This window comes from Sinocyclocheilus anshuiensis, unplaced genomic scaffold (genome assembly GCF_001515605.1).
Source record: "Sinocyclocheilus anshuiensis isolate Anshui unplaced genomic scaffold, SAMN03320099.WGS_v1.1 scaffold426, whole genome shotgun sequence".
NCBI classification, from domain to species: Eukaryota; Metazoa; Chordata; class Actinopteri; order Cypriniformes; family Cyprinidae; genus Sinocyclocheilus; species Sinocyclocheilus anshuiensis.
This window is the reverse complement of record NW_015542362.1, coordinates 2,055,691-2,069,076: the sequence shown is the minus strand read 5'-3', so window position 1 is coordinate 2,069,076 and position 13,386 is coordinate 2,055,691. Positions and strand designations below refer to the sequence as shown.

Genomic DNA, 13,386 nt, shown 5'->3' with positions numbered 1-13,386 from the left:
TGTATATGTGTATATATATGTATATATGTATATATATGTGTATATATGTATATATGTATATGTATATATGTATATTATATTCAGGTCCTTGAATATAAAACAACAGGATTCATTTAGTGGCATTTCTCCTAGTCTCCTAAGAGGCATTTTAATTAATTATTTGATTAATGTCATTGCTAATCGAATCATTAGCGTGTAATAGCCTTTTAACGTGAGATATCTGGACTCAAGAAAGATCGAGAGTAAAGAGTCTCTGTAGATCCTCTGTGCGTGGGCGTGGGCGTGTGCGTGCGTGCGTGCGTGCGTGCGTGCGTGTGTGTGTGTCTCAAACTACTTCCTGCTCTTTCACATGCCTGCTCTGTGATGTCATTTCAGGCTACCGAAACTGAAGCGAAATGTGGAAATGTGCCTTTTTTCCTTTGTGTTGGCAAAGCTGAGCGCCCTAAAAATACAATCCTGGATTGACACGGCTCTCGTCAAAGCACATGTCCATTTATAGAAATGACCTAGAAAGACGTTTAATAGAAATACGTCTGGCGAATGAACCACAGCAGTGAAGTACGATCTGCTGTGTCAGAAATCATGACTTCATTCTTCCTTTTGTAACTCATCCTTTGCTTTTCCATCTCTCCTCCCTTCTGGCCTCACATTTCACCATCGCCATAAAGTCTGGGCCACATTTTCACTGCAAAAAAAATATTTTCTTAGTATTTTTTATTTGTTTTCCTTTGCAAATATCTAAACATTCTTAAAAGAGTAACTTTTACAACAAGTGGCTGCCAGTATGAACATAATATTGAGTTAAGAAATCACTACAAATATTTAAACGTTATTAAATCTAGATACATTTACTTTAGAAGTAAAAGGATTAATAAATAAACTATACTAAATACACTTAAAAACAAGATTATTTTTCTTAGCCAACTGGCATATGACAACATGTTTGTCACATTTTAAATAAAAAATAATAATAATAATAATAATAACTAATACAATTTTTAAAAATCTGTTGTATAAAAAGTTTAGCATAAAAAGTTTTTTACTGGGAGAAAAAGTCAGATTATTGAAATTAATTTGGTCTATTAAATATTCAGTTTTGTTTTCTGAAAAATGCATGACAATTTTTGCTTAAAAATGCAGTAAGAAAAAAAACTTAAAAGGAACAATTTGTGAACCCCGCTGACAGATTTTTTTAAGCATAAACTCACTTCATTTTCATGCATTTTCCAGAAAACAAGATTTATTTTTCTTCTCAAGTAAATGTATTTTGATTTAAGATTTTTTTTAGATGTTTGTATTAGAAAACCGGACAAAAATACTAAGTAAGGAAATGATTTTTTTGCAGATTTTGGGCATGAATTGCACTCACAGATGGGACGAGACCAGATGTTTATTATTACTTTCATTTATCAGATTATGTCACAGCCAGAAAATAAAGTGAAATATACAGCTCGGCTTGTGGAGATCTAGTTTACTTGCTATCCTGGACTCAAGAAAGATCGAGAGTAAAGAGTCTCTGTAGATCCTCTGTGCGTGGGCGTGGGCGTGTGCGTGCGTGCGTGCGTGCGTGCGTGCGTGTGTGTGTGTCTCAAACTACTTCCTGCTCTTTCACATGCCTGCTCTGTGATGTCATTTCAGGCTACCGAAACTGAAGCGAAATGTGGAAATGTGCCTTTTTTCCTTTGTGTTGGCAAAGCTGAGCGCCCTAAAAATACAATCCTGGATTGACACGGCTCTCGTCAAAGCACATGTCCATTTATAGAAATGACCTAGAAAGACGTTTAATAGAAATACGTCTGGCGAATGAACCACAGCAGTGAAGTACGATCTGCTGTGTCAGAAATCATGACTTCATTCTTCCTTTTGTAACTCATCCTTTGCTTTTCCATCTCTCCTCCCTTCTGGCCTCACATTTCACCATCGCCATAAAGTCTGGGCCACATTTTCACTGCAAAAAAAATATTTTCTTAGTATTTTTTATTTGTTTTCCTTTGCAAATATCTAAACATTCTTAAAAGAGTAACTTTTACAACAAGTGGCTGCCAGTATGAACATAATATTGAGTTAAGAAATCACTACAAATATTTAAACGTTATTAAATCTAGATACATTTACTTTAGAAGTAAAAGGATTAATAAATAAACTATACTAAATACACTTAAAAACAAGATTATTTTTCTTAGCCAACTGGCATATGACAACATGTTTGTCACATTTTAAATAAAAAATAATAATAATAATAATAATAACTAATACAATTTTTAAAATTTTACTTTGCAAATATCTAAACATTCTTAAAAGAGTAACTTTTACAACAAGTGGCTGCCAGTATGAACATAATATTGAGTTAAGAAATCACTACAAATATTTAAACGTTATTAAATCTAGATACATTTACTTTAGAAGTAAAAGGATTAATAAATAAACTATACTAAATACACTTAAAAACAAGATTATTTTTCTTAGCCAACTGGCATATGACAACATGTTTGTCACATTTTAAATTAAAAATAATAATAATAATAATAATAACTAATACAATTTTTAAAAATCTGTTGTATAAAAAGTTTAGCATAAAAAGTTTTTTACTGGGAGAAAAAGTCAGATTATTGAAATTAATTTGGTCTATTAAATATTCAGTTTTGTTTTCTGAAAAATGCATGACAATTTTTGCTTAAAAATGCAGTAAGAAAAAAAACTTAAAAGGAACAATTTGTGAACCCCGCTGACAGATTTTTTTAAGCATAAACTCACTTCATTTTCATGCATTTTCCAGAAAACAAGATTTATTTTTCTTCTCAAGTAAATGTATTTTGATTTAAGATTTTTTTTAGATGTTTGTATTAGAAAACCGGACAAAAATACTAAGTAAGGAAATGATTTTTTTGCAGATTTTGGGCATGAATTGCACTCACAGATGGGACGAGACCAGATGTTTATTATTACTTTCATTTATCAGATTATGTCACAGCCAGAAAATAAAGTGAAATATACAGCTCGGCTTGTGGAGATCTAGTTTACTTGCTATCTGCCCGGCGAGATTGGGGAATTGCATGGTGCAAATTGGCAGTAAATGGGCCGCCTGAGACTGTTTAACAGCATTACATCGGGTTGCTGTCGTCTGTGTTTCAGGTGGACATGTTCTCGTACGGCATGGTCCTGTATGAGCTGCTGTCCGGCCGCAGACCGTGCATGGGTCAGCACCAGCTGCAGATCGCTAAGAAGCTGTCGAAAGGGCTCAGACCGGTGCTGGGCAGCCCAGAGGAGGTGCAGTTTCACTGCCTGCAGGCGCTGATGCAGGAGTGCTGGGACACCAAACCAGAGAAGGTACAACACACGCCTGACTTTTAATAAAGATGCATTCACAAGTCTTTTGCATAAAGTTAAATTTAACTTCGTCACACCATTATTGGTTGCTGTTGCTCATTGAAAATGAATCATTTATGGTGGTGTTCCTGTAGCATGAACAGTAGAGCAGTGTATTAGCAATGCCGAGGTTATGGGTTTGAATCCCAGGGAATGCATGAACTGAGAAAATGTGAATTTTGAATGCATTGTAAGTTGCATTGGTTAAAAGCGTCTGCCAAATCATGAAAAATGGTTGTCAGTGTGAACACCCCATAATTTTGAGTTAATTGCACAGAGAAAACTAGTTCTAACTAGTTGGGTTGGCTAGGGATGATGTCCAAAAGTTGAATATTGTATATTTACTTGGAAAAAAAGTCAAATCTATTTTAAATGGTTTCTGTTGTGGGCTTTAATGGCAAAAAATAGTGGTGAAAGATCAAGAAAGCTCATCTTTTAAAGCAACAAAGCTGTATTTATATTTATATAGAATATACACTACTGTTCAACTGTTCAACACTACTGTACTTTTTTCGGGTAGGATGAATTAAATTGATCAAAAGTGACAGTGAAGACTTTTATAATGTTACAAAAGGTTTAATTTTTTTAATAAATGCTGTTTTTAACACTTTATTCATCAAATAATCCTTAAAAAAATCACAGTTTGAAGCAGCACAACTTTTCAACATTGATAATAATCAGAAATGTTTCTTGAGCAGCAAATCAGCATATTATTATGATTTCTGAAGGATCATGTGACACTGAAGACTGGAGTAATGATGCTGAAAATTCAGCTTTGAGCACAGAAATAAATTAAATTTTAAAATACATTCACATAGAAAACAGTTATTTTAAATTGTAATAATATTTCACTGTTTGACTATTTTTGATCAAATAAATGCAGCCTTGGTGAGCAGAAGAGACATTAATAAAAAGTCTTACCATCCCCAATCTTTTGAGCCGTAATGTATGTTAAAACAGACGTAAACCAGAGACAAAAATAGTCACGTAGGCACGTTTTAGCTGCAGATGTTGTGAAGTAAAGCATGTGTCTAATAGTGTCCTGTCCTGCGGTGTCTGTAGCGTCCCCTGGCCGCTCCTCTCATGAGACAGATGCAGGATCCCAGTTTTGCTTGTCTGAGGTACCTGCTGCCCTGCCAGGAACACAGCCAGCTCTTCTTGTCTCCGCTGCAGGGACACAACGCCGTCTTCTGGGATGGAGACAAAGACGACAGGTGCGCTTTTGAGAAAGCATCGTGCTTTTCTTGCATGTTCACGTGGCTTTCTTGTGAAGTTGTGCTGCTATCATGACGGTTTGTACGTCTGTGATGTGTTTGCAATGTTTGATTTTGTGGCTCTGTTCCAAAAACCTGATAAGCCTACTTGCTGTCTGTTGTCTACATAGGCAGCTGTCTTCTGTAATACTCATAAATGGCTCTGGATGATTTGTATCACTCTACATAGGTGGTTCCAATTGATTTCAATAGAGCAGGTAAACTAATGACTTAATACTCTACACACAAATATTGGGGAAAGTAGTCAACTCATAATAACATTCAGCATTCTTTATAGACACTTTTAGGGAATGAGTTTTAAGCATATTTATAGTTAATTTACATGTCTCTTGCTTAATTCAAGTGTTTATTTATTTAGTATTTTTATACAGTATTATAGTATTTATTAATATGATTTAGCTTTTCATTTTTATATTTCCATTTTTAATTTTAGTTTTAGGGTTATTTTTCTATTTCATATTTATATAAAAAAATATACCAATACAATATAAATATTGTATAAATATTTATTTTTAGTTCAGCTTTAGTTTTAGTATTTTTAGTATTTAGTATATATTTTTTTCAGTTAGTTTTCAAGTCACCATTTCACATTTTTTATATTTTTATCTTTTTTTTTTTATTATTTTAGCTTGCTTTCAGTTAACGAAAATGCATTTTAATGGCATATTTATTTACTAGTTTCATTAATATTTTGAATTTTATTCTTGTATTTTCCTTTTTTTTTAGTTTTTGCTTTTTTAAATATTTCTATTTTGCTTTATTTTCATTTCAGTTTTTGTTTTAGTCATTTTAATACTTTAACTTATTTCAATTAGTTTCCAAAGCAACATTTCTAATTTTTAGAAGTAATTTTTTTTATTCTTTTTTTTTTCTTCATTTTAGCTTAATTTCAGTTTAACGCCATATATATGTACTAGTTTTATTAATATTTTGAATTAGCTTTTATTTTTATATTTTCCATTTTCTTTTCAATTCTTAGTAATTCTGTTGTTTTTGTCATTTTTATTTTATTTTATTATTTTTAATTAGATTCCAAGGCAACATTCACTTACAACTGAACATTAAAGCATGTCAACATATTCTGTTACACCAAATACACAAAATAATGATCTTTAAAAAAGCATCATATGACCCCTTTAAGTTAAATGATTTAATACATTTTTTCATCCATTTCAGCTTAATTGCAGTGAACAAAAACTAATTTTAGTGGTTTTGGTTTTAGTTACCAATAACAGCACTACTGCATGTGATACACGTGTGCCTGTGACTCCTTAAAATGCTGTCTATGTAGGCAGCTCACTAGGTTTTGGAACAGAGCCCGAGTCTTTTTCAATAATGAGGCCGAAAGGCCAAAGAAAATTAAGTATCTCAAAGTGCCAGGTTTGCACTTTACAGAAATCACAAGCCCCACACCAGCCCGTAATCTCCCCTTTCACTCCATTTCCCTCATTTAAACACTCTCCCGTTTTTCTATTTACCGCCAATTGCTCCCCTTCAGACCTCTGGCTCACTCATATAAACACCCTCATTAAAATCATTCAGGAATCTCATTTTTCCAGCTTCCCTTGATGCTCTCAAGCCTCCTTTAAAAAAAATGACTCATTTGAATATTCATGAGCACGTATATAAGAGCTCATTATTATGCACGACGGCCTCCACCAGGCTGATAAATGCCCAGTGATCTACAGCCAGGCTCATCTGATCATCGGCTGCTTTGTTTGCTGGCACTCAATCCTACAAGACGCTTCAATGAAACGCTCCGCTTTTATCTCACGGCGCTGGTGTTTGCATTTACCAGCGATGCCCATCGGCCTGCCTAATGTCTGTTAATACGTCATCACCAGCAGCACAATGAAGGCTTTGTCTTGCATTAATCATAATATTAGCTTGTGCCTCCTACCTAGTGCCCTAAGACGACCGTGAGTGCTTACAACTTTACTTTACTTACTTTTAGTCATTTAGCAGACGCTTTTATCCAAAGCGGCTTACAAATAAGAAAAAGTAATTAAAACTAAAAGCTAAAACTCTATAAATACTATATATATATACACATTTAAGAAAATAAAAGAAATTAAATAAAAATGACACATGCATACATTTCAAAACTAAACATTTAAATGAAAACAAAAAAAAATAAAGCTAAAAACAATTCAAAATATTAAAAGAACAAAAGGTATGAGTATAATAATGATTCTAACATAACACTAAGCCAAACACCAAAAAACAACTACATATGTGTATGTACAGCCACACACATATACATATACATGTACATATATAAATACATTCAATATATATATATTATTTCATTTCCATTTTGTATGTTGAAGTACTGAAATAACTCAAATAACTACATTAGTTTATCAGTAATCCTAAAAAAATAACACTGAGCCAAACACACATGCTAAAATAACAACAACTTACTGACACACAATAAGAAATGGTTATTAAAAAACTGTCACAAGTAAAGTTTAGTTTACAACTAAAGCCAGTATGCTTTGAGACTGTTAAGGAACAGCGGGAAACACCTAGGAATATCAGAGATTTTAAAAATTGTGATTTCCAAGTCATAGGAATTTGTAAAATTATTATATAGTGTATTATGTAATGTATATAATGTAATTGATTATAGACATTACTGGTCAAAAATTTGGAGTCAGTTTTTTATGTTTTGAAAGCAAAATACAGTATAGACTTTACAATGATGCAGTAAACTGATCAAAAGGGACAGTAAAGACATTTATAATGTTACAAAAGATTAATATTTCATATAAATGATGTTCTTTTGAACTTTCTATTCATCAAATATCCTGTAAAAAAAATGTACATGTTTTCACTGAAGACTGATGATGCTGAAAATTCAGCTTTGCATCACAGGAATAAATTACATTTTAAAAATGTATTACAATAGAAAACAGTTATTTTAAATTGGAAAAAATATTCCACAATATTGTTGTTTTTACTGTATTTTTGATTAAATAAATTCAGCTTTGGTGAGCATTTTCATTTTTATTTATTTTTCTTGTTTTTGTTTATTCTTTCTTTTTTAATCTAAATTTCAGTTAACAAAAACAAATATTAATGCCATATTTATATAATAGTTGTATTAATATTGTGAATTAGTTTTTAATTTTTATATTTTTGTGTGTGTTTGTTTTTGTTTTTTTATATTTATATTTTGCTTTATTTTTTATTTCATTTTGAGTTTTAGTAATTTTAGTACTTAAACATTTTATTTCAGGCAACATTTCCAATTTTTGTAAGGGTTTTTTTTTTTGGTCTTTTTTAATGTATTTTTTTTCCATTTTTACTTTAATATATACTTTTTACAGTTTGGCTCTTAAATATTTTATTAGTTAGAAATTGACTTTGTAGGTGTTTATGTAGAAAAAAAAAATCCTTATCCTGTAATCACAACCAACTGGAGCGGTCATGAAAACTGATTGGTAAAAAGAGAGGTTTAAAATGGTTTTAGCTGGTTTCATTTGATCTCTCATCTTTGTGAAGCAGCCTGACCAGCTAAAAAGTGCCAAGAACTGCCTAAAAATGACCAGACTGGGAGACCAAACTAATGTTTTTCTGGTCTTAATTGGTTTAAATTGGTCTCCCATCCTGGCCGAGCTGGTGTTTAGCTGAAAAGTGCCCAAAACCCCTTTAAAACCAGCGAATAGGCTTTCTAACCAGTCCAGGAGACAAAACTAATTCAGGCTGGTTTAAGCTATTTTCTTTTCAGCAGGGAAGCAAACAAGACATCAAATAATTGGCACAAAGCAGGCAGTAAAAGCTCGATGTGGGTTTTGCGATCTGATGGCCCCCTTGATCATCGGATGGCCTACCAGCAATATCCTGTAAATTATATTTTAAGTACATTAGCGTGAGGTTGGCCCGAATCGCTTTATCACCGCAGTGTTTATTTGTCCAAGTTTGACGTTGCCAATTAGATTATTGGGGCTTCATAAGCAAAAAGGAAAAAACTGAAAGCACAATAAACAGCTTATTAGGGTATTTGGATCAGAAGCGTCCGTGGTTTGTGACGGATTGAATCATTTGTGTGCTGTCACAGCGCACCGTCAGATAAATGACTCCGCTGATCAAGTAATGAATCACTGTTCAGCAAATGAATTAGCAGAATATATAAACCTACAAATCAGCCCACACTGCTGAGAGCCGCGCTCCTGCATAACAGCGCAATGTATAATACATGTTTAGATTAAAGACTCGTCATAAATCATGCGCTGCTCTGAAATCATTTGGGTTTGTACCACATACTGTTTTTGTACAAAAGAACAAAACCGGCAGGAGTAACAATACTTGTGTGTATTAGTGGCGTCACGCGTCATTATTACTATTGGAAATATCAAGACATTTTAGAAGTAATATTTCTAGGACTCAATTTTAGCTTTATATTTTAATTGCATTTTTAGTAATTTTGTTATGTGCTTTTCTCCATTTTATTAGTGTTTTTTAATTATTATTATTATTATTTCAGTTTTAGTTCTGTTTTTGTTTTTATTTTCAGTTTGTAATTTTAGTGCTTCAGCTTAAACTTATTTCATTTAGGTGGCATTTCTAATTTTAATTTAAGTTTTTAATCTAACCCTTAGAAAATCATCACTCACATTTTCTTCACATTTGTTTTTTATTAATATTTAGGTTTAATTTATTTTTATTTCAGTTTAGTTCATTATTAGTTTTTATTTACGTCTAGTTTTTTTAGTGTTTCAAGCCAATTTTTTGTTTAGATTTTAAGTCTAATATTTATATTATTTCAGCTTTAATTACATTAACAAAAATGTTTTTAATTGTTTTATTTTTACTAAACAATAATAACCCCAAGAAAAGCACCACTCAAATTTTCTTCACATTTTTTTAATTATTATTATTACTTTTTATTTAAGTTTTAGTCTTTATTTATTTCCTGTTTGGTTTTTAATTTTAGTGCTTTGACTTAAACCTCGGTTAAAAATGTCAGTTAGTTGACAAAGCAATATTTATCATTTTTGTTTAGTTTTAAGTTTCTAACATTCAACATTTAAGTTTCTAAAATTATATCATTTATATTTTAATTTATTTATTTTTATATTTATTTATTTATTTTCAGCTTTATTTTCCATTTACAAAAATGTTTTTAATAGTTTTAGTAATGATGATAACCCAGAGAAAAGCATCACCTAGATTGGATTTCATAACTGCTGTGTTCCACAGACACATAAAAGGGTTTTCTGTGTGTGTGTGTGTGTGTGTGTGTGTGTGTGTATGTGTGTGTGTGTGTGTGTGTGTGTGTGTGTGTGTGTCTGTGTGTATGTGTGTGTCTGTGTGTGTGTGTGTGTGTGTCCTGCAGGAATTACACGGTGGTAAACTTGGCCAAGGGGCAGGTGGAGGTGAAGCGGATGCCGTGTCCGGGAACACGTCTGAGCTGCCAAATGAAGATGGAGAACAGTTTGTGGACAGCCACTGAGGTGTGTTGAGCTGTCAGTCACAACAACATTATCAGAGAAACAACTAATGGATAAACGCAGAGGGCATTCGCTTCTCACAGTAAAGGAGATTGTTGTAACTTGGTGTCAAACCAAATGTTTGTTGCACAAGTTTTGTGTGTAATGTATCCACCATTAGCAGAATAGCAGAAATAATGACCATTTTCAGACAGGTTTCCTGAACAAACAGATGCTCGTGCCCCAAACTCAAAAACGGTGAGGTTTTGATGAGGTTTCATCACGTATTCACTACCGTTCAAAAGTTCTATTATTTTTCTATTTAAAGAATTATTATTTTTAGGGATGCATTAAATTCATCAGAAATGTCAGTAAAGACATTTATAATATTACAAAAGATTAATTTTTTTAAATAAATGCTTAAAGAATGATTTTGAATTAAATGAAAAAAAAAAGTATTGTGTTTCTGCAGGAACAGGAAGTCTTTATCTACAGCCTGAAAGAGATGTGCCCCTTGAGTCACCCGCAGAAACTGCTCTCCTGTCCGGCTGTGGTAACCTGTCTCTTTTTACTGCCCGCCAGGAAAGAGGTCAGTGCCCCGGCTTGCAGTCGTTGCCATGTAAACTACGCTTATGTTGATGATGTTCTTGTATGTTTGTTTGTGTCTTGGTTTAGATATCCAAAGTTTTAAAAATATATATATATTTAAAAAATCTTAATTGAAATCTTCTTTAAAATTAAAGAAATAGTTCATCCAAAAATGAAAATTTGCTAAAAATGTACTCGCCCTGAAGAGATCCAAGATGTATTTTGTTTCTAAACAGCAACAGATTTGGAAAAATGTAGCATTAAATCTCTTGCTCAGCAGTGGATCCTCTGCAGTGAATGGGTGCCGTCAGAATGAGAGTCCAAACAGCTGATAAAAACATCACAATAATCCACAAGTAATCCACACCACTCCAGTCCAGCAGTTAATGACTTGTGAAGAGAAAAGCTGCATGTTTGTAAGAAACAAATCCACCATTACGGTATTTTAACTTTAAACTTTTGCTTCTGGTCAAAATATGAGTCCATAATCTATAATAATGTTTCCTCCATTGAAAAAGACTTGCACTTTTAAAAATAAAAGTTTAAAAAGACTTTTAGACTTGCACTCTATTCATTTTCTAACTGCTTGTTTTCTTTAAAACAAAAAAATAGCTTCTCTAATCTTTTTGCATTCTATCTATTTGTTTTCTTTTATTTATTATACAATTAACAAAAGCAAAAAGGGCCTCTAACACTAGCTTGCTCTATTCTTTTTCTATTCTATTTGTTTTCTTTTTATTATATAATTAAAAAACCCTTGCTGCGTGTACTGCGTTAAGCTAACTGAGACTGAGCTAACTGCATATCATTGCTCTTTTGTTGATTTTGATTGCTTCCATTGTCCTCATTTGTAAGTCGCTTTGGATAAAAGTGTCTGCTAAATGACTAAATGTAAATGTAATGTAGATGAAAAAGTCCATCCCCTGTTGTCAAAATCTGCCCACATTTTTGTTGAGCTGTTTTTGACTGTTTTCATTTATAAAAGGTGCTTGATCTGTGCGTATTTCTCTCCTGATTCAGACGAGATGACTTTTCACTGGAGAAAGCAATATTATGAATAGAGGACTCGTATTTTTGCAACTGCTCAAGTTAAAAACGTCTTAATGATGGATTTGTTTCTTACAAGCATGCAGCTTTTCTCTTCACAAGATGTTAACTGATGGACTGGAGTGGTGTGGATTACTTGTGGATTATTGTGATGTTTTTATCAGCTGTTTGGACTCCCATTCTGACGGCACCCATTCACTGCACACACAGGATCCATTGGTGAGCAAGTGATATAATGCTACATTTCTCCAAATCTGTTCTGATGAAGAATTCATCCAGGATGACACGAGGTGTGTAACTTTTCTGCAAGTTTTGTATATATGTAAATATAAAGAAACTGCTCCAGTTGTTTTAACTCTGGCGGCGTCCACCTGAAGTTTCACCATCACAACACCCACTGACGTGTTCTTGGACCTGATAGTCTGAGGCTCATCTCAGGCACTGTATTTTTAGATGGATGATAACAGATACAAAGTGAGTTATGAGTAAGTTAGACGCTGCCAGCTGGGTTTTAATTCATTTGGCATGACAGGAACGAATAGGATATTAATGAGTGACAGAGCATGCCGCCTGTGTCTACAAAAACTGGTTTCAGGTTTGCATTTGATTTGAATAACTCCAAGGAAATAAAATGCATTGCTCCAAGGTTGCTCAGGAGAGATCAGGATTGTCCTCATTTGTAAGTCGCTTTGGATAAAAGTGTCTGCTAAATGACTAAATGTAAATGTAATGTAGATGAAAAAGTCCATCCCCTGTTGTCAAAATCTGCCCACATTTTTGTTGAGCTGTTTTTGACTGTTTTCATTTATAAAAGGTGCTTGATCTGTGCGTATTTCTCTCCTGATTCAGACGAGATGACTTTTCACTGGAGAAAGCAATATTATGAATAGAGGACTCGTATTTTTGCAACTGCTCAAGTTAAAAACGTCTTAATGATGGATTTGTTTCTTACAAGCATGCAGCTTTTCTCTTCACAAGATGTTAACTGATGGACTGGAGTGGTGTGGATTACTTGTGGATTATTGTGATGTTTTTATCAGCTGTTTGGACTCCCATTCTGACGGCACCCATTCACTGCAGAGCATCCATTGCTGAGCAAGTGACGTAATGCTACACTTCTCCAAATCTGATGAAGAAACAAACTCATCTACATCTTGGATGGCCTGAGGATGAGTAAACTTTCAGCAAAATAAATTTTTTGGTTAAACTATTCCTTTAAGTTTTAAAAAACAGATAACAAGTGCCAAAACAAACAGCAAAGCAGACCAAATTGTTGGCCAGGTAAGAACAGCAGGCTTGATATTTTAGGTAAGTGGGCAGGTTTTTCTCATCAGTTCCTCGCGCGTTTTAAGTCACTGTCGTCCAGGTGTTCCCGATCTCCCTCGCTTCAGCGGACGTCCCAATGACAGATTCAATCCTCGTCGCTCCTCCAAACACATTCTTATACGAGCCTCGCTCCCTTTGAAGTGCCCTCTGTTCCCCCCGTCTGTCCGCTGCGGGGTCACTGACAAACTGGATGTCAAAAGCAGTTGAGGAGATCAGGGAAGGAGCACACAGCTGGTTTGGGGCTGTCAGGAAGGTTTCTGGGAGGAAACTCTTTTAGATATGGCACTTGGACAAAAATGCATGTGAAGGCGGACTAAAATATTCCGAGAATAAATGTTGCATATGGTTTG

The 13,386-nt window shown here is 33.6% G+C and overlaps 1 protein-coding gene across 1 annotated transcript in view; it reads left to right on the top strand.

The window, feature by feature from the left end:
- LOC107691986 (leucine-rich repeat serine/threonine-protein kinase 1-like) overlaps positions 1-13,386 on the top strand; it is a 106,188-nt gene that overhangs the window by 79,220 nt on the left and 13,582 nt on the right. The window contains exons 26-29 of the mRNA XM_016490858.1: positions 3,133-3,327; positions 4,429-4,580; positions 9,982-10,099; positions 10,548-10,664. Of these exons, the coding sequence (XP_016346344.1) occupies positions 3,133-3,327; positions 4,429-4,580; positions 9,982-10,099; positions 10,548-10,664 (582 nt within the window). The remainder of the gene's footprint in view (positions 1-3,132; positions 3,328-4,428; positions 4,581-9,981; positions 10,100-10,547; positions 10,665-13,386) is intronic.